The sequence below is a fragment of the Tachypleus tridentatus genome, chromosome 7 (genome assembly GCF_004210375.1).
Source record: "Tachypleus tridentatus isolate NWPU-2018 chromosome 7, ASM421037v1, whole genome shotgun sequence".
NCBI classification, from domain to species: Eukaryota; Metazoa; Arthropoda; class Merostomata; order Xiphosura; family Limulidae; genus Tachypleus; species Tachypleus tridentatus.
Genome location: NC_134831.1, coordinates 10,780,076 through 10,807,362, shown reverse-complemented (window position 1 = coordinate 10,807,362; position 27,287 = coordinate 10,780,076). Strand labels below are relative to the sequence as shown.

Genomic DNA, 27,287 nt, shown 5'->3' with positions numbered 1-27,287 from the left:
TTATACACGAACCTGACATGCACTACTGAGAAGTGTGGTTTCTAGATGTATTATTTTATAACCTTTGCACTCACTATCAGTTTATCCACAAACCTGACACAGACTACTGAGAAGTGTTGTTTTTAGATGGATTATTTTATAACCTTTACACTTGTGAGTTTATACATGAACCTGACATGCACTACTGAGAAGTGTGGTTTTTAGATGGAATATATTATAACCTTTACACCCACTATCAGTTTATCACAAACATGATACAGAGTTCTGAGATCCCTGGTTTTTAGATTAATTATTTTGTAATATTTACATTCATTGTCATTTTATCCACAAACATGACAGAGTTTGGAGATCCCTTGTTTGTAGATGAATTGTTTTATAACCTTTACACTCATTGTCAGTTTATCCACAAACCTGACACACACTACTGAGATCCCTAGTTTAAATATTAATTATTTTATAACTTTTACATTCACTGTCAGTTTGCACACAAACCTAACACAGTCTACTGAGAAGTGTAGTTTTAGGTGGATTATTTTATAATATTTACAGACACTATCAGTTTATCCACAAACCTAACACAGACTACTGAGAAGTATGATTCTTAGATGGATTATTTTATAACCTTTACAGACACTATCAGTTTATCCTGAAACTTAAAACAGACTACTGAGAAGTGTGGTTTTTAGGTGGATTATTTTATGACCTTTACACTCATTGTCAATTTATCCACAAACTTGACACAGAGAACTAAGATCCCTGGTTTTTAGATGAATTATTTTATAATCTTTACACTTACTGTCAGTTAATACACAAACCTGACAATTAATACACAAAACTGAGAAGTGTGGTTTTTAGATAACTCATAAAACACCTCATACATGAAATAACAGGTGACTGTTAAGTTACATCATACACTGTAGTTTAAACTAAGAAGAGAAGACTAAATAGGAAATATCTAAGTTGTTTCTGATAGAAGTTATATGTGTAGTGATATAATAATATATGTGCCACTAATTTGAAGTAAGAAATAATAACATAATTTTTCACAACTGTTATTGTATTTAGCAATGTATTTGAAGTTATATTTTTGTCAGCCAACATTACGCTGATTTCTCTATTTAGTTGAATTTTTAGGTGTTTTTATTTCACAAAATATCAAATAATTTGATGCATAGAACCAACCCATTTTTGTCCAAAGAGTTAAGAAATCCATCAAGAATTTGAAATTAAACAATTAGAAACAAAAATGATGTGTTTATTAGTGAAGTGGTGGCTAATGTGAGAGTTAATTTTGAATATACTTGGCTGGTAATGACCTTACATACATGAAACCTTTCATTGTCAGTGACCCAGTGCTTGCCATTTATTCTGTTAATAAAATATTAACAGATGAATGACTGATAATCAAGTCTGGCAAGATATTTGGAGATTCTAGTATTCTAAGACAATCATTGAAAGAAAAAATTTGAAGAGGGGAGGGCAACTTGGGAGTGAATTAAACATACTAGAAGTGCATAAATTAGGAAGGTTCAGAGCACATTTTTTCCCTGAAACCTTTTACAATTAGTTTGGCATCTTAGGCCTATTGAGCTGAAATATTTTGAAAATCAGGATAAAAGACAAACAAAGTTAACTATCAAATAAGGACATGATATTGTATTCTTTTACTTTATATCTTTATCTTTCTATCTGTACCTCCAGCTATCAAATTGATTTCATAACGTTTACATGTTTAGAATGATCATATATACATTTTAAGGCAGGAAAGTAAACCTCTTCAAATTTATAGGAGGATTTGAAATGGGCCTTATAATCCATTCATTTATTGGAATTGGAAGAGTCCAGCCCTTCAGTTCCAGCTCCTATGGCTATTTATTGTCTCACAAGTTATTTACATTTATAAAAATGCTAATTACATTAATTATTTTGTTGTTTAGCCTAAAATGGAGACAATTCCTGATGGAGATTGGTACTGCTATGAGTGTTTAAACAAGGTAAGTGGAGGTTTTGTCATTACACAGATTTATGTTCTGTAACTGAAGACATTTTAAACATGATATAAAATATCTGCTGGTTCATGAAGTTTAGATTTATATGGATTATACATAAAAATTATATGTTTGAATTATACTGTAAAAAATTACAGCAAAATATGGTTCATGCTACAAAATAATTGTTGGAAATAAGTCTATAAAAAGCAATGACTTAATACCTTATTGTTTTGTTACTTTCTCTCATGTTTTAGTATAATTTCGTTTATAAAACATTTTTCTTCTAATGTGGCTGATATTCAGGTTTAAGCATGTTTTGAAAATAGCTAACTAATTTGGTAGTATGTCAGTGGTTAATGACTTACATATGTGTCAAATGCGAAGAAAGTAAGTGGTTTTTATATTAATACTTACTAACTTATTTCTGACATTATTACTGACTTATTTCTGTTTTTTATAAAACAAGTTTAAAGTTATTAATAATTCTGTAGTTCTTTGTTTTCATGTTTTGAATAAAACATTACATGTGAATAAGGTTGAAAATTTTTAAAGGTATGTCTCTTTTAATGATGCAATATAAGTTTTTAATCACCAGAAATCCTTAGTCTACTAGGAAGATGAAAGGTGCTTAGGTATTTTCTTTGACTGTTAAGTATGTAAAGGAATGAGACAGACAGACAGACTGTGTACATTTTATTAACTTCACATTGTGGAGTAGAGAGAGAATGAGGTGTAATGTAATCTGAACTTGTTTGTAGGAATTTAATGGTAAATAGTTACTCTAAATATAAAACTAGACAACAATCTTTTTTATTTCTCTCAGGCCACATGTGATAAAGTCTGTGTGCTGTGTGGTAAGCATGGAGAGTTAATTCGTTGTGACCTGTGTTCAAAAGTCTTCCACATTGACTGTGTAGGCCTCCTACTATCAAGGTAAAGTTATAATATTGTAATATTCTCAATCTGAATACAGTTATTATTATGTTTATTATGAAATAATTGAAATTGATTTTTAACTTTTTATATTCTTTTATTATTAGACCACCGAAAGGGAAGTGGGCCTGTGTAAGCTGTAGACCTCAGGTAAGATAGATATTTAAATAATTTTACATCAGAGAATCAGTCTAATAAGTTTCCTTATCTTATTCAAAAAATACAATCAGTTTTTCTAAATTTTGCTCAGTCATTTAAGTGCAGTTGAAGAGAATAACCTAACTGGATGTATTTTTCTGGTAAACTAATCTACTACAGTAAAAACCTACCTAAGCCAGAAACTGCATAGGGCAGAATCTTGTACAAGCTGGAGATATCAAAATTTTGCAGCATTACCTTAATGGTGGAACCTGCTTAACACAGACGGGAAAACTATCTTTCACCTATCTCATCTATCAACAAATAGAATTAGAACCTGAATAAGATGGAAAAAATGTTTTTGATGAAATATTAATTTTTTATATAATTAATAAATTTTTGTTGGACATTTTGTTACAGTAAGTATTGGTTAAATGTATTTTGTTTTTTTCTGCATCATTATTCCAGAGGTCGCTATTCAAAAGAATGATTGACTCTACTTTTGGTTGCATTTGCTGATGGAACACTGGAGAAACCATGGGTAATAGGTAAAAGTGAACATCCACTGTTTCAAAAAATTAAGGAAGAATCAACTTCCTGTGGAATGGAAAGCAAATAAAGTGTGGATTACAAGTGCTATATTTGAGGAATTTTAGGAACAAGTTAAACAAAAGAATGGAACAAGAAAATAGGAATATTCTACTTTTCCTAGATAATGCAACTTGTCACCCAAAAGTTCAACTTTCAAATGTTCATCTAGTCTTTCTACCTCCACCTACAACATCAGTTCTACAGCCACTAGATAATGGTATTATACAGTGCATAAAATTGAAATAGAGAAAATTGATGCTTCAGCATATTATTGCAAACCTAGATGACTGTAGAAGAACATCTGAAATGACCATGAAAATTGATGTGTTAGATGCAATTGCATTTTTAAATCATTCAATCAAGTGCGTAAAAAATGAATGCATAATAAAGTGATTTTGAAACTGTAGATTTAATCTTGACAATGGTGGAGATTGTAGAGAAGTTGTTTGTTATGATGATTCAAATGAAATCCAAACTGTGATTGAGAAAATTGATGCAGATGATTCTGTGAACATTGACAAGAATGTTTTTAGAGAAACTGATGAAATTTGTTTTAAAATGTATAATAGAATTGCAAGGTGGTAACAGTGTGAGAGATTCAGAAGATGAACAAAATGGAAAAGATAGTGAGGAAATAGGAATTCCTACTTCATCGCAAATGTTAAGTTACATTAACACTATCAAATTGTATGCTAAAATGAAGGGGGAAAATGAACTTCATGAAAAGGTAGTAGAATTGGCATTCTCTTTTAACCACATGAGAAAGCCCATAAAAAAATGAAACAGTTGAAATTGGACACTTTTTCTTCAAAAAATTTGATTAAGATTTTGGGTACTTATGTATATTTTGAATATCTATTATTGTTCTTTTTCTAATAAATATAGCATAAACAATATAATAACTTTATTCACAAATGTCTTACTTCCCTCAATCCAAGCAAGTATAATGTTCTGCTCAAAAATTATATGTAATTAAGGAGATGCACGTTCACTATCTCTAAGCCAGAAAACCTGCTTAAGCCAGAAATTTTACTCAGTCTCATGCGATTCCACCTTAGACAAGTTTTACTGTGTAAGAAACCTTACAATATCTACTTCTTTCCTTTCAAAACATTTTGAAGTATTACAGAAAGAAAGTTAAGGCATTGAACTATGACTTGTTTTGTATTTCAAGTCTTGACACTAATGGCTTTCATCAGTAGTATTATGTTGTCTTTACGAACTACTTTATGAGTCTTATAGTTAAAAGATGTCTTGTAATCACTTCATGAAAACCTAGATCCAATTTTTATTTCAAAAATTTTTTTCTGTAGAACAGTTTCTCATCCTGTTGTTTTCTTTTCTGTTTTATTACAAAAGAAAACTGGCAAACAGAAATCTGTGCTAAAAGAAAAAGATAAAGAAAGTACACAAATTGCAAAATGTGAAAAGAAAGACAAACCAAAGCTGGTTCTGAAGGAAGAGCTTGCTGTTGCCATGTAAGTAGTTTAATAAAACATGTGTTACTGTGAAAGTAATAAAACCAACAATACTATAAAACTTGTGTTACGTATCTTGTTCCTCTACATAGTGCTTTCTTTATTCATACCAGCTGTTTTTACATATATAATTTTCTCTACCCATGGGTTTTCTCTTCATCACAGATTAATATAATATTTCATTTCTTCTTCATTCGATCCCTTAAGTGACATCAGTTATGTTGAAACTAATATTTTGTATTTTCAAGCTAAACAGTTTTTTAAATGTAACATATTATAAAACAAAGGTCTAGTTTGTGGGCTGTGTTTTAATTGCAAAGTGGCCACACATGATAAAGACACTTGGATGCACATAAAATGTGCTCCTTACTATTGAGCTGGTAATTATTCACTCAATGAGAAAATGTTCCAAATCTGAAAATATGAACATTCACAGTTGTTTCTAAAGTGTCATCATTAAATGTAAAGTTTGAGCTCAATATATTATGTGTAAAGTTCATGAATATTATTTATAAGTTACATGATCATGTTGAAGAGATGTTTTTACTTAAGTTTACATGTTACTATACTGGACACAGTTATCTTTTAGTCTTTTGATAAAATTCTTAAATTGTGGTTTTCCTGTAGACATTTCATTCCAAGAATAACAATAAATCATTGGCTAAAAGAAAAAGATTCTTCAAATTTGTGTGAAATTTATAAGTGGTTTCATTTGAAATATATGTTATCCTAAATTTACCAAATACTGTTAAACTTTGTAGTGAAAGATATTATGCAGTGTTCTTGGGATACGGATAACAATGTTTTGTTTCAACACAAACAACACTTGCTATCTTCATGTTTCTGTGTTAACATATTGGTTCGTCCATTCTTTTCTTTGTAGTGAAACTGTTTTTTTAAGTTTTATCCTATTATTTTCAGTTGCACTAGTAATTTTTTAAACTGAACTTTCAGGACTATTTTGGAAGAACTAGAAAAACACGAGTATTCCTGGCCTTTCCTCTTTCCTGTCAACACCAAGCACTTCTCAACTTACAAAAAAGTAATAAAAAAACCAATGGACTTAAGCACTATTCGGAACAAGTTGGAAGGAAGGATGTAAGTTTAATGTTTGTTGAGTTAGAGAAATTTCATGTTTAAATTGTATGATTGGAAAGCTCTCTTTCTTAGTGTTTACTTAGAATCAAAGCACAATTAAAATAACTAAATACGTAGATTTTTTTACATTCTTATGTCAGCTAAAACTGTGGGTATATTTCTTATCTATTCAGTAACATTTGAAAGACATTTTAACTTTATCTCATAGTTTACAATCCACAGGTGTATGCTGTCTCTAAGTACATAAAATAGCACAGTATGTCATAACAAATAAGTTATCAATGTATTCTTGTTGCTTGTTTTTGTTAATACTTCTAGCTCAACTGTGTATCTCGTAACAGCTCTGTTAATGTGTATTGTATTGAGAAAACAGTATATGTGAGGTTGAAAATATGTATTCGTACATAGATTTGCCTTAGGTCTGGTATTCTCAGTTTCTTACTTTATAAGTGGTTTTTTCTTGTGCCTAGGATTTGGGTGAAGTTTAAGTTTTGTTCTGACTGGACATGAGACATTAATAACATATACATTTTTTATCACTTATTGCACAAATATTTTGGGAATTCATGAAAGCAAAAATACTATTTATAACTGAAGGAAGTACAAACACTTATAATTGTATTTACAATTAATTTATTTAAATGTTATCATTTTAATTAACAGATTGTTGCATTTTCTTCATATTTAAGTAGAGTAAATTTGATACTTTAAAGAATATTGTTATAAAAGATAAATTAATTGTAAAACAACCTTTGGAAAGTGTGCAGTATTGATATGTAAATTGTGTTACTTTCTTTGTTATTCCAGATACAAAACAAAAGAGAGCTTTGTGGATGACGTGCAAACAATCTTTGACAACTGTAAAGCTTTTAATGAAGACCAGTCTCCTGTAGGAAAAGCTGGACATATTCTGAGGTCATACTTCGAAAGACGATGGGCTGAATTGACTTCAACTTGAATACAGTTAGGGTTGTATGTCATTACTGATAACTTAGCTGCTTTCACCAGGTGGAGCTTCTTTCTTGTTCTATAAATGTAGAAGTGCCTGGAAAGTTAAGTGTCACACATAGATGGAAGTTGATTTTATTAAAATTTTTGTTTTTCATGTGGTGTCTTATGCAAGTTTGGTAAACAAACTGTATTTACTTGGTATTGTCTTGTGTCTGTGTGTAACGCACACAAGAAATATAGCTCAGTGAATCTAATTTTTTGTGTTAAATTCTAGCACCACCTAGTGGTATAGAATTAATTTTATGGCCATTGTTACTAGTGAGTAAAGCAAAAAACACTGCTTAGCAGTGGTGATGACACATCTACTCTCTGTACCTCATGCTTAATGTGTCCTGCTTCAACATTGTGTCAAAAATGTCTCTTAAGGTTACTATGATCCAGGGTATTTTAATACTGAGATACAATTTTCATTGTTTTGTTTTTTAAGAGTATTAAATTGTGACTTCTATAATTTTTCCAAAACATTCTAGAATGTTTCAATTTCCAATCCCATTCTGACTGTGTCGTAGAATACAAAGATTTTATTTTATGTATTTTTCTACAAATGTGACAACTGCGACTGTCTGGGAATATGTCTTGACCCTAACAGTTTTAAAAGTTTGATTGTGTATATTGTGTCCTTGTCATGGAACAAATCAATAAATACAAGGGTAAGTAGCATATCTCTTATGAAAATAATTAATGTTTTCAATGTGAAAACTTGGTATTTACATACACAACAGTGTTTGTGGTAGTTTTTGTATTTAATACAGTGTCTAGTCTGTTGAGGGTACTTAACTTATTTATTAGTATTTTATTTCATGTATAATTTAATCAAGTAGGTGTTCAGAAGTTGAACACTGTTTTCCAACAATGAATATAGTTAAACCCTGAAATTTAGTTTTTATATTTTATTTTTGTCTATTCTTTTTGAAGAACGTTTTTTGAGTGTTACAAAGAAAGTCAAAACTCCCTTTGTCAAGTGAGAGAGGGACATTGTATTGTATACTTAAACAGGGCTGACTGAATAGAACATTTAGCTTTAGTACAAAGACTTTCACACTAGTCATTTCAACTATAACTTTGGTTAAACCATAATACTTTGCTTGGGTTTAACTCAAAGCATTAATCATGAACTGAAATTCATTAGTTGTATAAAGTGTGATTAATCAAGCATGATGAAAACAAGGTTGTGTTATTAACTTCTACAGTTTTTAACTGATATTTTATTATTCATGTACACAGACTTACACTGGTCTTTAAAACTACTCCAATATTCTATGAGGAAATTAAAATATATTAAATTTATCTTTAATAAACATTAAAAGCTAAATAATATTTTGAGATGTTTTAGTTATCCTTTTATGTTATCTACAAATAAAATTAATTTGTACATTTTTATTATAGCAGACAACTAAACCTGAGAATATTCCCTAAGTTTGAAGATTTTCTTCATCACAGTTTTAAAAATAATACGTTTCATCTTCAGCCTCTAACTGGCTGGAGAGTAATTGAGTGGACATGTCCCATCCAAATTACAAGGATGGGTGCACATCTTGAAGCATTTGCCATATTGTAGACAGCAAATTTTCAGTTTTTTTATCTACTAAGAAGGATAGAAAATTCTTAATTAATAAAATATTAATAATTTAATTTCTTCAGGCAAATATTTTATTCAGTATTTTAGAAATTGTGAAAACAGTAACCTAATGTTTATGAAATTTGAAGTGCTAATTATTTTTATTTCTCAAACTTCTATTTTGTTCTTAGCTACAAGTTATTTGACTGACTTGTAAGACATAATTATTCGTACAATTATGAATTAGAGTTTTGAGACTAAAATTTTGTGCAAAATAATTCAGAAACCAAGATCTAAAACCATTTCTTATATTAAAATCTCAGGAAAAGGTGATTGTGTCTTCCAATAATGCAGAATATTATGCAATTCATTAATTTTCAAAATGCTAATTATAGTTTGAAAGTCAGTAACAATTTCAACAAATTAGTCTAAAGAGAATAAAAACAGTTACAAGAAATGCTTCTGTTTTTCTTTAAAATCAATTTAATTAGGCCCAAAGTAAAACCTACAGTTAACTACATTTAAATTTTACGTTAATTATATAATGATATCCCAGAGTTTAATTCCTGATTATGCATAAGAGTTGTAACTTAAGTTTTCTGTTTAATTGTAGGATAATCCTTCATTTTTATGGTTATCATCTTAACTTACAGGAGTAAAATGTGAATACAATTCTAGATGTTAAATACAGTTTGATGAAAATATTTCAGGTGAGATCTTTCTGCTACCATGTATAGCTATTATTTGAAGTGTTATATAATATGTTTTTTAAATCAGTGCTACTTTTGCAATTCTTGTTGTGTAATAAATCTGATGTTATCCACAACAAAAAAATCTGAAATAAAACACGTGGCAGTATTCTCCCAAGATTCTTTGAAGGTCAGAGGCACTCCAATAGTTTATTAGCTGCAAGTTAATTAAAACTCAAATGGTAAGACTTCCTGCTATTTGTACAGGGTATCAGTATTTATCAATTTCTTGTGCATGAATCCTTGTTTATTTTAAACAAAGTGCTCCAGTGAACTTTGTTTTAGTAAACCTAAAGAAACAAAGATTTATATGTCTACTTAAATGATTATTGTATACAACCTTTTAAAATCTCTAGATAATTTTATATTTCTTAAATTTTAATGGATGTCTTATTAAAGTAAACCTTTTGACATGCTCCAACATAGAGTAAAATACTGATAAAAAGAGTGAAAAGTTTTGTTTTTTAAAAGGTTCACTAAAAGGAGAGAGGATCTGGGAATTCTGTGGTTTATTTCATTTGACTGAGAAGCTGACAAGTAGTTAACATACAAACATCACAAAGAATTAATACTTTAAAATAACTTTAGAACAAATCAGGTAAAGAAATGTATTCTTTAATTCTGCTGTGTGTTTAATTATAATGTTTTGCACCAATGTTCTTTGATTTTGTCATAAATTGGACTTGTTAATTCAACTACATATGCATTATGATAAAATTAGGCTAAAGAAATGTTCTTTTGGAGTTTTTATTCCTATGCTTCTACAAAAAATAATACTCTTAGTTTGAAAACTTCTTAAAACAAAATCTATTTTGTATTAATATACAACTTGTATCACAACAGCTGTTTAAACGTTTTAGTTAGACAAGACAACAGTTACTCTTCATGTAGCAATATAATTCTTTTAAAGGATACAATGTTGTATCCTATGGAAAGATTATGTGCTTTATAGTATGATTTTTCTAGTTTAGTTTAATGTATCACAACTGTATCTCATCATTTAAGGAGTTCTGTGTTAGTAGTACCACCACCTGGTAACTGAGAAGATGAGATAAAGACAATGTTAAAATAACATCTTATTTATGGAAGTGAAAGAAGTCTAGGCATCAAGAAAGTATAAATACAAAACCCAAAATAAATACTTGCACACTAGTCATACGAGAAGTTTCCACCAATACTTTATAATCCAGTAAGCTTGGCAAGTTCTAGTATTGGCAAAGTAAATAATGAAGGATACTGATCATGCCTCAGGTGTCTTTCTCATTATAATAAGACTGCACCGGTTATGTTATGATAACTTCAGCAACTGTTAAAAAATCCAGAATTCCATATCAACTCAAAGACCTTAGCAACTTTGCACCACTTTATTCAAAAGCTGTAAAACTGAATTTACATTCAACTTAGCTCCTAATTAAGCAATGATTTTTAAGTGAATTCAAAGCTAAGTTGTGACATGCAATATTTGGACTTCCCAGGAAAGTTATTGCAATCAGATTAAAAAACCAAAGTATTAAAGTGGTCATAAACTCATACAATATAACATTTCCCGATATGTTTCCCACATGACAATACAGACACACTTTATCCTTGAGCCACTGAGCTAAAGAACTTGATTTTATTCAAGTCATTAAATGTTGTCTAATTCTAGCTGTAATATTTTAAACTATTCAATATAATTTGGGACATGGTTAAAGGTTTGTGATTGTGTAATTATTTTGCAGTTCAAGAAAATAATTGTAGTGGTGACCTGCTTTCTGCTACTGACCACTAAAGTCTCAATTGTTAAAATTTTATTGAAATCTCTTTTCCTCTACCTACATTCTTTGTTGCTTTTATCTACAGGTATTTGTTACTGATAACCCATGGTAAATGTCCAGGTTCGAGTATCTCTACCTACATTCTCTGTTGCTTCTGTCTAATGGTACTTATTACTGATAACCTACAGGGTAAATGTCCAGGTTGGAGTCCCTTCACCCACGTTCTCTGTTGCTTGTGTCTGGTTTGATATTAATAACCCAGGTTGGGATGATCTACTTTTACACCATGGTAAGCAGTAGCTCTGTTACATATATATAGTAGCTCTGATATATTAGTAGCATAACTGTGACAGTCTATGGAATATTGATATCTATTAAATAAATGTGCGTCACAACTGCTGCTCGACTAGCCATCTTATATGCAGTATAGTCGAGCAGCAGTCGTGACATACATTTATTTAATAGATATCAAAATTCAATAGACTGTCACAGTTATGCTACTAATATACCAGAGCTACTCTGTGTCCTTTAAGAATGAAAAATAATATACTATTAAATACAATGTTAAACTCACTTTATCAGTTATATCCAGTACCAGAGTGGCTGGGATACTACAAACACAGTAAGAGGTGATCTAGGAGACTTTATATCATCCATCACTTCAAGATGAACTGTTTGGGGTGATGTAGATTTGGTTGGTAAATTGTAATTTTTATCATTTTGTCATTAGAAATGAGAATTATTTTTTTATTTACCTCAAATTATTTATTTCAATACCAAAGATATCTATCAGTTATTTAGTGATGATTTAAGATTAGCTCATGATTCACTGTAAGTCAGTTCTTCTATAGTTGTACAAATGTTCTAAATATACAAGTGTATGTGTTTGTATGAATAAAACTAGGAAGTTTTACTTGAAGATTGTACAGCACAATTTTGCAAACTAACCAAAAATACTACAGTATATATACCTGTGTGTGTGTGTGTGTGTGTTTATATGTTATATTCAATAAATGTTTTGATATGAAATTCATCATTTTTGTGTTGTATATTCTGATTGAATTCCTCAAGTGAAACCATGCTGTCACTCTTTATAACTTAATATTTAAAAATAAATATCAGCAATAAAGAACAAAACAAGACACTTCAGTAATAGTTTGTAACATGTATAAATTACAGACAAGTTTTAAGAGGTCTGATTTTACCAACTTTATTATATTGGGCTCTAGGTTTGTTCTACTCTACTGCTAGCCCATTTAGTTGATATGTTCCAGCTAAGTGAAGTTCTTACAAAGATGCATCACTCTCCTACAGTAAAACAACTGTACTTCTTGTTCTCAGTTAACTTTACAAGACTCAAGTATCTTTAAATAAAGACTATTATTTGAGCTGTCCCACACACCTGTACCATACTTTCCACAATATCACCACTTTATTCATTTCTACCATCAGGAACAAATATAGCTATTTCAGTAGCTGACTCTTGAGAAACTTGCTGCTGTCGACCTTTACGTTTGGCTTCCAATAACCATTTCCTGGCTTCTTTCCTTGCTTGTGTTGCTGTAATAGCTCTCTCTGAGCGTTGTGGGCTTGCTGGAGTTGATTTTGACATACCACGTATTACAGGTCGTCTAGAACAAGATTTAGGGGTAGCAACCTAAAGGTTGATAGAAAATGAAAACATCAACTATACACCTTATTACTAATAAGTTAAATTGTTATTTTATTTCCTCCCCTAAAATGTTTCTGATGTTCAAGTCATTACCACTGAAAAAGTAATACTTCCATTACCAAAATTAACTTTTCATGGAGAGAAAAGGGTTATTCAAGATACTGTATCAACTCAGTGAATTTATTTGTAAGTAAATTACCAAAACTGTGGATCAGGGAAGAAATAATTAAAATTACTGCATAATTTGAACACAAAAATTAATCCAAAAAAATTATTTTGTGTACAAGGTTTTGGCAAGCATATAACTTGGATTTGTGTGAATGAGTCAGAATCAGAAAAATATTTGATTGGGAGAAATTGTTTCCTAAGGAACCTGACCAAACTGCCAACTAGTCTGGGGAACATATACCATATATTCTCTTCCAAGATATACCTAGAAAATAACATATTGTTGAGGTTTCAACTGATTTTATATCGGTTCTTTCTGTACACCTTCCCCTTACAACTTTCTGAACCTGTTTATATTGATTTCTCTGTCAAGAGAAGATGGTCATTTCTTTCTTGTTAAAATACACAGAGGTGAGAAAAAATTCCCAACCCAAACCAAAATCTTGGTAAACTACCACTAGAGCTCTTCCTCATCTTTATTATTGTAATTTTTTACATTAACAGTGTTTTAGGTGTTGCTTGTTAGTTTGGGTTTCCCTATTTATCATTTCAGTTGCAGCCATGTGGTTTTCATTATTCTACAGATTAATGTAGAACACTGACCTGTGAAGGCTCCACTTCCAACCACTTATTAGCACGTAGTTTGTTTAAATTAGCAAAGGTATCCAACACATCATTCACTTGGAGCATCATCATGTCCCAAAATCCACTCAAGTCCGAAGTTTTAGTAGGGAATGGTTCTGTAACATCTTGGTTCTGTAAATGAATAAAACTTACTCAAATTAACCGAGGAAACTGATGCACAGGACATGAACATATACATCTTAGAACCATAATTTTTAAAAGTCAAAACAAATTACATTAAAATTTTAAAAAACTAAAATATGCTGCATTTTTTAAAAAGATCATAGCCCATATGTACAAGCTACAATGTAGAATTATAAAATGTATCCTAGGTTTTTGAGGGGGATTAGTTTTGTAGCTTGTACCCTTGGATCATTTTTTAAAAATGCAGCCTATTTTGTTTAATTTTAATGTGTTTTGTTTTGGCTTTTAAAAAATTGTGGTTATAATTAATCAGAAGTTTGGATTTGCTGTTTCTAACACAGTCCTTCCTCATGATTTTGTTTACTTATTTGGCTTCATTTAAATGTATCTATAATTTCACTATATATGTGTGTGTAAAGCCTATTTTGAATATTACTGTGTCCAGTATAAACAAATTAATTCTAATAACGTACTTACACGTATTGCTAAAAATACAGAAACACTGGTAACTTCTATACCATGTTTCAACAAAATAATGGTAAAAAATAAGCCAAATATCATTTCTGAACTACTGATTTCCATTACTGAAAACTGACTAAATTAACAAATATATTCTAAACAATACCTTTTGGTATCTTTTGACAAAAAAAAATTGGAAATGCTAACCTTAAATGTTTTAGTTAACTTCATTTGTTAAAAAAAAACAACATTCATTTCATGTTTTCCTTCTAGTACTAAAATCATCTGTTTTAACTCACTAGATTTTTCTCACATAATTCTCTGAACTGTTCAAACTTCTGCGAGATCAAGAGGTTTGCTTTTCCCACAGCTACGCGAATCCTGCCTGCTCCATCTTCGGGAACATCGTCCTCTTTCAGTTGTTTTTCTGCTTCAATTATGCAGGACAGAATCTGTTGTTTTGTCATCTCCATGTTAATAAGAAACCAGTCTCCATCTTTCTTCTCCTGCTCTGATGTTAAGCCTACAAATGTGACAATATTCAAGTATTAAGATACTATACAAAGGATGCAACTTATTTTCATTATAAGAGTGTATAACATTTTAAACCTCAAGTCAATAACCACATAAACATAAAATGGGGGGTTGCTTAGTTGATTTTTTAAAACAGTATATGAAAATATATTAAATACCAAGATGAACATTTGTGGATCTAATTTTAGTCTTAGCAGTTTTAAAAAAGAAACTAAAAAGTATCTCACTGTCATTTATTTAAATGTTTAACATATAGGTTTACCACTACATCTTACTTTATATGTTTTGCTACAAACAGTGTTTGGTATAAGACAATCCACAGCTGTTAATACACCTCAAAACTAATGCAATGATAATTGTTTTAATTATGAATAAACTTACTTACAGTTAAACAAAGGAAGCATGCACTAAAGGCACTTAGAAAAATTACCATCAACATTTACAAACAAGCTGAATGGAATACAAGTATATGCACAATAAGAATTGATACTTAAAATCAGACACAAAAAGATAACGTCATGTTTTATCATTCTCAAAGTTTACAGTTTTTTCTTTGAAATATTAGGTTTAGTATAACAAAAGAAATAGTAATTATGGTTTGAAATAGAGTTACCTTCTGCATGTCCATTATGCTTCGGAACTATTGAGCGCTGAGAAGCTACACGTTCTATCTGGAAATCAGAATCTGGTTGAGGACACACAACATATTTTGTAACAGAAGAATCACCACCACTGATATGTACATCCTGTGATATATCTGTATATTTTTCCTGAGCTTTGGGTGAAGAACATACAGGAATAACCGTCACCGATGGTGGTGACAAAGACCTATCCATAGTTGCTAGTTGTTCTCTAAAGTCTCTGGTTAGGTATCGAAACACTGGAAGACTTTCTAGAGAATAAAATCTAATTAATCAGTATGAAGCATTTTCCACATCAGCACCTACATTATCTCAAAGTAGTTTTTTTGATTTACACAATTCATTAACACTGGCAGAATTTCGTTCTTGACACTATCTATTATACCATTACTAAAATAAAAAAAGGTTGAATTTTCCAATTATTTAATGACTTGCTGAAAGATAACAAGGAGAAACAGAATAAACAATATATAAAATTTAACAGATTTCATTATCTAAATCCAATTTGCACTATTATAGTTATGACCATCAAATTATTTATCTTAAGTTAATTTGATTTTGTAACATCAAAATTTGTTGTGAAAGAAATAAAACTCTATCTTTCATGCACACTTGCTAAGATAATGGATTCATCCTAAAATTGAACAGTTAATCACAGGACTTCTGCTATCTGAAATTTTTTAGATCCATTTTGAAAAGTTGCATATGAATGTAAGATACCTACAAATTAACCTGAAACTATATATTATGCTTTGTTTTTTAATGCATCACTCACTTGATTGAGCTGCACCTGTCCAAGATAAATTTCTTGAGCTTGTCCATGCGTCATTTCTTTCTTTTTTTGACGTTCTCTGAACATCAGATTTCTCTTGACTTTCTTCCAGTTCCTGGGAAGCTATACTTCTATTTATTGTTTCAAGTCGTTGACGAACAAGTGATCCAGATGACAAACTACCATTCACACTGTCTATTCCAGAAGATGTCTCACCAATTTTCACCACAATATCACCTGCTGACTTGAATGATGCTTGGGTGCATTTGCTACTTTGTATAATATAAGTTTCTGAAGAAGACAGCAGAGTTTCGTACAAAACCACATTGTTTCTCTGCATGTTAATGTACACTTTGTTACCAGAGATACACAGTTTCAGCTCAGCATTCCTCACGTGAACTGCACCATTGAAAGGATTCTTAATTACACATGTACACTGATAGGTGTGAAATGGAACCACATACTACTGACTGACATCTTCAGTACTGAAATAAAGAAAACTTTATATATATTATATACTTCTTACTAAATTGAGTGTTAAATTATCATATATGGTTGTAGTTTTATAAAAGTTTCATTTTAATGGTAACAACTCATTTCTCAGGATTTATAAGAAAATGATTTTTAGTCCACAACATGCAACATAAACGATACTAAATACAAATACTGAGATATATCATACTGTTAGTCCACCATACGCAATATAGAACAGTGTGTACAATACTGATGTATTTATACATAAAACCTCATTGTCTCTCAACTTCTCTGTCTTCTTTATCCATCATAACTCCCACAACCATAAGACTATTCAGAGCACACTATGACCATCACCAGGCCAGCTGCCCCTGAGGATTCACATCCATTCTCTTCATTCAAGAAGTCTGTACAAAACCTTTGTTCTTTAACTTAAAGCTGGAGAAATAAGGAATGATAAAGTTTTTATTTACCTGTATTTTAGTTCTCTATTCAAAGATTCTTTCTAATACATACAAGCAAAGCTAGCTTATTTCATCTTGCCTCCTTCTGATATCAAAAGGTGTGTCAGCTTCCACTACCTACACATACACACCAACTCAAATCCACCCACTCATCAAATTGACAGTACACCATTACAAGTGACTTTCAAGGAAACCTACATTTACTTCAGTGTGTCAAAGAATAAAAGGAGAACACGCCTTGTTCTTAAAAGATAAAAAAGGGTTATTTGATTGAATCTGTAGATAATAAATACAGATACTAAATCCTAACACTTTTTAGAAGTTCTGCACCAAATCTTCCTATGTACAGATTATGTACATGTCTGGGATACTAGAAAGAGAAATTTCTCTTAACACTTATTAAAATGTAACTTTCTTCTTTCAACAATAGCAAATTTACAGGTCCAGCAAAATTAGCTAACAAGTTTTGTTCAGAAAGTACTTAACAGCAAATGTTTATAACACCACTAGTAATGTTATTCTAGTTGCATCCAACCTGAAACAAACCTGATGCACCCGACAACATAACATCTGTTTCTAGTTGCATCCAACATGAAACAAACCTGATGCACCCGACAACATAACATCTGTTTCTAGTTGCATCCAACATGAAACAAACCTGATGCACCCGACAACATAACATCTGTTTCTAGTTGCATTCAACCTGAAACAAACCTGATGCACCCGACAACATAGCATCTGTTTCTAGTTGCATCCAACCTGAAACAAACCTGATGCACCCGACAACATAGCATCTGTTTCTAGTTGCATCCAACCTGAAACAAACCTGATGCACCCGACAACATAGCATCTGTTTCTAGTTGCATCCAACCTGAAACAAACCTGATGCACCTGACAACATAGCATCTGTTTCTAGTTGCATCCAACCTGAAACAAACCTGATGCACCCGACAACATAGCATCTGTTTCTAGTTGCATCCAACCTGAAACAAACCTGATGCACCCGACATCATAACATCTGTTTCTAGTTGCATCCAACCTGATGCACCCGACATCATAACATCTGTTTCTAGTTGCATCCAACCTGATGCACCCGACATCATAACATCTGTTTCTAGTTGCATCCAACCTGATGCACCCGACAACATAGCATCTGTTTCTAGTTGCATCCAACCTGAAACAAACCTGATGCACCCGCAACATAGCATCTGTTTCTAGTTGCATCCAACCTGAAACAAACCTGATGCACCCGACAACATAAGATCTGTTTCTAGTTGCATCCAACCTGAAACAAACCTGATGCACCTGACAACATAGCATCTGTTTCTAGTTGCATCCAACCTGATGCACCCGACATCATAACATCTGTTTCTAGTTGCATCCAACCTGATGCACCCGACAACATAGCATCTGTTTCTAGTTGCATCCAACCTGATGCACCCGACAACATAGCATCTGTTTCTAGCTGCATCCAACCTGAAACAAACACGTTGCTAGTTGAACAAAAATTAATATAAAAACTAAAAAAAAAACAGTAACATTTTTTGTTATAGAAAAAATGTACAAACAGTTTACCAAGCAGCAAATGACTGATTAAAAATTATGATTTTATAAACTTCAAGCTTCCATCAGAAGAACAGCTCAATTTCAGTAGCAGTTTTTCCATATTTATAATGTCATTCTGAAGCTATGATAAAAAAACAAGTTAAAACACACACCTGCATCAAGTGAAACTAATCTAGTTGTTTAAGGTCATGAACATCAATTTTATGGCACAGCTTATCAGTGTTAGTTTGGAAAGGTAAAAGTACAAACTATGTGTATAAACAGTCTTATCAACAAGGTATTACTTAATGTAATAAATAACTATCTTCCTTCTAAATATAACTAGGTTCCAAGTAATAACATTCTCTATCTTTGCTCAAAGAGGTGGGACTTAACTTTCTCTTACACACTTTGATCTGAAGGGGGGTGGAGTTTAGCATTGTCTTACTTTGGTGTAAAGAGGTTTTGTTGATAGTCTCAATGTATTGTGATATTTTAAATCTTTTTAAAAACTAAAATACAGCTGGTTGATTAATATATTACTGTAAGCACCGTTGACATTAGAGTGCCACATGAAATAATCGATCCAGTGAAATTACTACTCATACATTAGTACCACATAAAGTAATGAATCAAGTTAAATTACTACTCATATGTTAGTGCCACATAAAATAATTAACTGAAATTAGTACTTCTACATTATTACTATTATAGATTGTTTTAATTACCCAACTGATCAAAATGTTGTCATCATGATTTCTCTAATTTTTTATCATCTTGAGGTGGTTCAGCAAAAAGTACTGTTGTCAGAACTCATGAAAACAATCAATTAATCAACAATTATTACTATTTTCAATTATCCCAACTATCCAAGATTTACATGAAAATTAATGAGACCAATGATTAATCCATAATCAAATTCCACTAACATTCTAAAACATGGATATGTTCACACTCATCCATACTGAGAAGTCCTCTGCCAAGATTCAGCCTACAGTGACAACTTTAGTTGATGGTTCATTCCTTAGTTTAGTCTAAGGGGGTGGTGTTTAATATTCTCTCCATGCAGTCTAAGTTTAGTAACTGCTGATTAAAATTAAATTAATTAACAGATCAGAACTAAAAATATATACAGTGGAACCCCTCTAAAGCAGCCACCTTCAGGACTGAGACAAACTGGCCTGATTAGAGAGGTTCCACTGTACATAATGAGGGATTATGTAAACAAAAAAGTGACTGTGATTGAATGACCGTTTTCAAGGGGTGACCAACTCTGAGGGGTGGCCGCTTAGAGGGGTTCAACTGTATTTAAACTCACAGCTGGAATAAGGGTTTAATTGGCCCTAGTCTTTTCAACTTACGTAAGCCCCCTTGAGACAGAACCTCTATGTGCAATATATTTATAGTCATAGCTTGAGGCCCCCTAATTAGTGTGATACCCTGGGCTTCAGCCTGGTAAGTCCATGCATTAATACAGGGTTGGTTAGATCACATAAACCCAATATAACAAATGAGAAGAATATGAAGTCAGATTTGAAAGCAAGAAACCTAAAGCATATAACTAGTTATAACATGTGGGTAACAAGGAACTATTACTTCCTTACATGTCCACCTTTAAAAACAGTAAAAATTAAAAGTAATTCCTTAACTTTTGAACAAATCAATCACTTATTCTTCTCCTGTAAAGAACTAGCCTCCACTAATACTAATACCAACTCTTTCCACAAGTCAGTTGCTCTGTTAGAAAAATGAAATTTTCTTGACTATAGCTTGGTATTTTTCTAAAATCTTAAAACTAGTTCCCCTTTTTCTGTTTAATCCAGAACAAAGAAATTAGAAAACTTTATTCTTTTGATCCATTGGATAATGTTGTAAACTTGAATGAGATCACCCCTTACCCTCTCAAGTGAAAATAATTCAAGAAATTTTAACCTACTCCTATAACATAACCATTTCACCCTAGTTATCATGCTAGTCATTCCCTCTGAACCCTTTCCAATAAGCTCATCGATAAGGAGACTAAACTTATACATAGTGTTCCAAGGGAGGCCTAACTACTGATATGTATAACCACCTTTTCTACCTTATGATAAATATGTTTATATATATGCTAAAATTACAGAAGCTTTGCAACTATCAACAGTTTATTGTCACTGTGCCAAGTTCAGAATCTATATTAAATGTACAACTTAATTTTATTTGTCAAATATGTGTTCAAGTTACCAATTAATACCATGAGTTTACTAGGTATGCCCAAATGTAAACACAAAAAAAAAACAAATGCCCAAATACCAATTTATGAGACACATCATCAGTGTAAAAACAAGAGTAGCATTAAACTTTTAATATTCAGACACAGTTACAATGTAACTTAACACCCACTGCCTATAAAACTAGGAGTAGCATTAATGTCTTTCTAATCTTCAGACACAGTTCCAACATAACACCTATCCCTCCTGTAAAACTAAGTGTAGCATTAATGACTTTCTAATCTTCAGACACAGTTCCAACATAACACCTCTCCCTCCTGTAAAACTAGGGGTAGCATTAATGACTTTCTAATCTTCAGACACAGTTCCAACATAACACCTCTCCCTCCTGTAAAACTAGGGGTAGCATTAATGACTTTCTAATCTTCAGACACAGTTCCAACATAACACCTATCCCTCCTGTAAAACTAAGTGTAGCATTAATGACTTTCTAATCTTCAGACACAGTTCCAACATAACACCTCTCCCTCCTGTAAAACTAGGAGTAGCATTAATGTCTTTCTAATCTTCAGACACAGTTCCAACATAACACCTCTCCCTCCTGTAAAACTAGGGGTAGCATTAATGACTTTCTAATCTTCAGACACAGTTCCAACATAACACCTATCCCTCCTGTAAAACTAAGTGTAGCATTAATGACTTTCTAATCTTCAGACACAGTTCCAACATAACACCTCTCCCTCCTGTAAAACTAGGAGTAGCATTAATGTCTTTCTAATCTTCAGACACAGTTCCAACATAACACCTATCCCTCCTGTAAAACTAAGTGTAGCATTAATGACTTTCTAATCTTCGAACACTCTCAGCTTATATCAAAACTAGAGACAGTAAACTTTTCAACTATTCTGTTCCGACTTTCAATGGGAGCTGAGCTTGATTCCTATCAAACTACATTCTAACTCACAGTTTTAAAATCTAATATATGGCTTTTTTTACTGCTACTTCGTGATACTGAGTGTGTACCAATGCTTAATATTCTCCATCTTAAAAGTATTTAAATTTGGTTCAAAATAGTATGATATTTTTTAAAAGTATGTCAAGTATGCAAATACTTTCATATAAGTAGTTGCCTAGCCAGTTTATCTCTGGGCTATTTTCAAGACAGGCCTTACTTTCTGGTTACACACACAGCTGTCAGTGTGTATCTAAAACAATACAAATCACCAAGACTTTAATAAAAAAGCAACAAACTTTTAAATTTAGATCAATCTATATAAAGCAATAACACTATGTAACACAAATTTTGTTCCTGGATAGTATGTGTTTTTTTTTTATTGTTTATGTTGTAAAAGTACATAAAATGGTCATTATTCCTTCAAACTTTGCTTTTGTGACCTGGATAATGAAATTTAGAAATTAACCTATTTTCTATGTAAAAAGGGCAAATTTGTACATTTTCATTTACATAAGGTCTGAATAAAACAACATATGAATCAAGATTTACATGTATTTATACTGAAGTTATACAAAAATATTTAGAAGTAAGTAGTTTTTGAGATTTGCAACTATAACGTAAATCACTTTCACGTATCAGCCCCCATCATGTTTTCGTTATACACTCCCAAGTCACAAAAGCAAAGTTTGAAGAGAAAAATAGGTCTTTTCCATTTACTTTAGGCATAAGCAACTGGGAAATAACACTTTCTGCCCAGGAACAAGAAAAAGTAAAAATTTTGTTACATAGTGTCATTATTAACTTTTTTTTTTCTTATCTGTGAGCTTTATTTAAATTCAAAGAAACCCGAGATTAAATCCCAGTTCTTTCCAAACAACAGTAAGACAACTAAATAGAAAATTTGTTTCTAGCAGAATAAAAAGAAAGTATGTTACAACACTCTCAAAGTCTAAAGCAATATTTTCACAACCAAAAGTAACTTCTAAAAATTTCTGTTAGTAGCTACCAATAATTTCACTCATTTCTAGAGGACAGTACACACCACTATTCTTCACCCACAACCCAGTATCAGAATTGACATCAAGATATTATAACCATCAGGTAGTCATTATTCACAGATTAGTTTCATAAAATATAGTACGGCAAGTGTATGTTTGTAGCAATTTTGTAGTGAAACTACATCATCATAGAATACAGTGTTATAAGAACAATGATAATGAATTTAGGTGGTTTAGACCTTTTTTTAAAAACCCAATAGGATAAAAATACTTACAAATGAAAGATATACTTCTAACTTAGAAAGTTATTCCATAAATATTAAATGACACTCAAAAATAAATAAGACACATAACCTAAAAATCACAAAAACCACTACCTAAAATCATATAGTTTTGACAGATCTACACTACAGACACTTTACTAATAATATTAATAAACAAACAATGAAATTACATATCCAAAATACAGATCTTTTATAATTGAACAAAACTGCTTATATACTAATATATATGTTGTATGTTTATTAAAGTAAATAAATTTAATACTGGGAAAAGATTAGTGATAACTGTGACTCAGACATTACATCCATGAGTCTATGTTCATAACATGCTTATCGCTACTGGGTGGGCTGCTCCAATTGAAAGGCTAAGAAATCACAGATCCAGGTCCTGTGGTTCATGTTCCAACATAAATTTATATATTGTAAAGATTCTTCTTGAAAGTGTACTTACTGTCGATTGCTACAGAATGTACTCGTTATTTACTCTCATTCATCAATATCTGAACACTTATGAATTATCCCGTCTGATCCCACACATTTCAAAGACAAGTTAATACGATTATATCTAGCTTCGTGATTTATAGATCAGAATATACTTCTAACACTTCATCTCTGCACTTACTGACAGATTAGTATTATTTTCAAAAATATGTACAGCAAAGATAAAGCAATAAATCTTACTCAAAACAAATAAATTATCATTACTAACCAGATTAGTGGATGTTCAAAGTACAAACTATGACACAGTCCTAATTTATTTAACTTTAATTTTAAATTATTAATATTTTTTTCAAAACACGTAGATATTTCTTGTTGTTCATAATAATCAAAAATAATAATATAAAAACTCACCATTTTGACAGTATCCTGTAAAATTTGAAGCTTTGGCAATTTAAAAACTGAGGGGCTTCGTAAGGCCAAAAAATAAATGAATGAGTAGATTGTTGCGACTGTACCAGTACTTCCATGAATCAAACACAACAAAACCACCTTACCACCACCCACACACATATCGTCTGCATCATACACAGTATTACTGTTGGAAGACAGAATACACTAATCCTATATGGCAGAAGTATTATGTCATTGTATAACTCACAATCATAATTACATTTTAAACGCCTAAAGCAGTACACTAGTTACCTCTCAGTGGGTAGAGATATAACATTTAATACATATCTGTTTGAACCTGTGGTGAACTACTATTTTTAATATTTAATATAATCGGCATATTATTTTACTACTATTATATATTTTTATTGTTGGATGTATGTATCTCCACACAACGAGTTATCAGTTTATCGCTGAAAGTGCCATCAGACTGTTTGAAAACACTAGCAAAACTACGTCATATTTATCCTTGTCATGCAGGACCCACTCAAAGCAAGTTTAACTGATTCAAACAACCACACCGCAAACGTTTAGAGAAGCAAATACTGTAAAAAATTTAAACAACAACAGCAACAAAAAACACGCTTACAAGCAAAGAGAAAAGAGGTATTTGTGGTGAAGATATACGTGAAAAACTAAAATTAATATAAAATCAAATGCCAGAAAATTTAACTCCATGTCAAATCTTATTTTATATATGTATAAATCAAATCAATTAATTGTTTTCAAAATATGTTTCTTACTATAAGAAATTTAATAACTTTGTTCGTTAGTGTGGCAAGTGTGTGTGTTTTCTTATAGCAAAGCCACATCGAACAATCTGCTATGTCAACCGAGGTGGCAAATGGGAAAAAGACTAAAGTTGATAAAAAAAAATTTTGCGTTCTTCACTTAAATAGTCTAACAATAACATTGAAATCTAGTATACAATCCGTTAAATGTGACGGGGCAAGTACCATCACACTCACCCCATGATATACCCTAACTGAAATAAATATATATATTTTAAATCAACCTTGACCAATAAAGAGGAAGAAAAGTACAGTTGAGGCAGTGAAACGTCAGTAAATTTATTTGTGAGCCAATCCAAATTAAAATCATTCATGAAATTAATTTGTGTTGTATTCTTAGAATAACTGTTGGTAATAATCCGTTTGATTAACAACCTCTATTATATAAAAAAAGCCAGTGTGTTTTGGTGACACTGCATTTGAATAATGGGTTTCATGTCATGTTGCTCAGTAATAAATGCATAACATAATATTGTTGTTAGTCTATACTGAAAATATAAAATGAAATGTATAGACAACAAAACTGGAAAAAATATTTATGTATTCTAAAGACAGCAGGTATAGGTATTAAAACTTTAATGAAAATAAAGTACAGAACAACGTTCCAACCTTCTTAGGTCATCTTCAGTCGAATTGACCGACGTCGTAATCATTGTGTACTCGTGCATTTTATAGTGTAACATTAAATTTTAATGTTGAAAGTCAAGTAGGGGTGACCTATGTATAGCTGTATCATACCTATATTCTTTCTGGCACTGCCACATCTACATCATTTTACATTTACAAAATTTATTTTTATTATTTCTACATACATATTATACCTACATATAGGCAATATCTGTAAATAATATTACTTATTTACATATAGTTAAGATTTTTTTGTTCATAATCCCTTGTATCAAACTAGTAATTATAAATTATTGGATAGATAATTTCAGATACCTCTGTTGAAGTAATCAAACTATTTATCTAACCAGAGGTGTCGCTAAATGCTAGCGCAAGTGGTCTTCACCCCGATTTTAAGCGACAATACTCTGAATCTGTTAAGCACCTAGCAATGCCTCTGTACTTAATACAGTGTATGATGTAATGATCTTAATATATACGGATGTGTATAAATTTGATAGCTAGGAACCCACTTTTTAGAAAATAAAAGTCTGGAGACGGTTTGAATGGATAATGAAAAAAAATTGCGTTATAAATGTAAAACGTTTCGAGGAGAGTATGTTATCATCAGAAACTAAACGTTGTACATTTATAATAACGCTTTCTTTATTAACTATTCAGGCCGTCTCCAAACTTTTATGTATATATGTGTTATATCACATAAAAAGAGAAAATATGTCTAATAAAATATCCGGAATGTGGATTTGTTTGTTTGTTTGGGAATTTCGCACAAAGCTACTCGAGGGCTATCTGTGCTAGCCGTCCCTAATTTAGCAGTGTAAGACTAGAGGGAAGGCAGCTAGTCATCACCACCCACCGCCAACTCTTGGGCTACTCTTTTACCAACGAATAGTGGGATTGAGCTTACATTATAAGGCCCCCCACGGCTAAAAGAGCGAGCATGTTTAGCGTGACGCGGGCGCGAACCCGCGATCCTCGGATTACGAGCCTGAATGTGGAATTTTCTCGTTGTTTTGTACTATAGTAAACCATCGACATTCTTGAATTGTTTTATAAATATAGTTCTAATTCACAATTTCGTTTTGCACACATGTATTCTAACATAATCTGTGATTTTAGTCTGTTAATTAAGCTATTTACCATTGACTCTTTAATTTATTTTTCTACCTCTAGCATCAATAACTGAAATGATAATTTTGCATCAGATAATAATAAAATTACATACTCCAGTGAATTTTAAGTTCTCTTCCTCATACAGAGATAAACATTAACAACCAAATGATGCACAAATAAAATAACTAACTATGCCAATATCCTGATGATATGTGGTTCTGAAGACTTATAGCACTTAAAATCTGGTTTTGATATTTGTGATAAACACAGTATAGATAGCACATTGTGTAGCTTTGCGCTTAACAACAAACAAACAACCTTATGCAAGTTATTGCATATCGTTATGTTGCCGTTATGTCTCTTTAACTAAACCGGGACAGTTACTCATTTATAAGTCTCCACTGTATCTGCATCTCGTTTTTCCGCCAGATGTGTTCTATATTCTTTTTGGTAATTTAGGATAATGACGTTTAGGCTTCTATCTAGGATGACCAGACTCTCGGTTTTATGAAATAAATCAAATTGTAGGTCGCACCAAATTACAAATGTAATTGGCTTACTTGATTTACTTATTGTTGAAAACGTACTCTTCTGTCACCAGACTAATTCTAATTGTCAAA

At 31.5% G+C, this 27,287-nt stretch overlaps 2 protein-coding genes across 8 annotated transcripts in view; one reads left to right on the top strand and one right to left on the bottom strand.

Moving 5' to 3' along the window:
* The window catches only part of LOC143255090 (bromodomain adjacent to zinc finger domain protein 2B-like), a 79,083-nt gene extending 66,753 nt beyond the window's left edge, over positions 1–12,330 (top strand). For all 4 annotated transcript variants that reach the window (XM_076510199.1, XM_076510201.1, XM_076510200.1 and 1 more), the window contains 6 exons: positions 1,938–1,994; positions 2,815–2,924; positions 3,032–3,074; positions 5,013–5,131; positions 6,086–6,229; positions 7,037–12,330. In XM_076510199.1, the coding sequence (XP_076366314.1) occupies positions 1,938–1,994; positions 2,815–2,924; positions 3,032–3,074; positions 5,013–5,131; positions 6,086–6,229; positions 7,037–7,187 (624 nt within the window). In that variant the 3' untranslated portion in view covers positions 7,188–12,330. The remainder of the gene's footprint in view (positions 1–1,937; positions 1,995–2,814; positions 2,925–3,031; positions 3,075–5,012; positions 5,132–6,085; positions 6,230–7,036) is intronic.
* A 168-nt stretch (positions 12,331–12,498) lies between these two features.
* Positions 12,499–24,592, bottom strand: LOC143255091 (disks large-associated protein 4-like). Of its 4 annotated transcripts, none has more exons than XM_076510203.1 (6): positions 24,098–24,592; positions 16,322–16,803; positions 15,519–15,797; positions 14,671–14,894; positions 13,748–13,900; positions 12,499–12,961 (listed from the first exon to the last, which is right to left on the bottom strand). In XM_076510203.1, the coding sequence occupies exons 2-6, from the start codon at positions 16,656–16,658 to the stop codon at positions 12,737–12,739; spliced, it is 1,218 nt and encodes a 405-aa protein (XP_076366318.1). In that variant the 5' UTR covers positions 16,659–16,803; positions 24,098–24,592; the 3' UTR covers positions 12,499–12,736. The 4 variants fall into 4 exon arrangements, with proteins under 4 accessions (XP_076366318.1, XP_076366320.1, XP_076366319.1 ...); XM_076510205.1 differs by lacking the exon at positions 24,098–24,592 and adding an exon at positions 23,697–23,845; XM_076510204.1 differs by lacking the exon at positions 24,098–24,592 and adding an exon at positions 17,266–17,411.
* Positions 24,593–27,287: the final 2,695 nt, after the last annotated feature.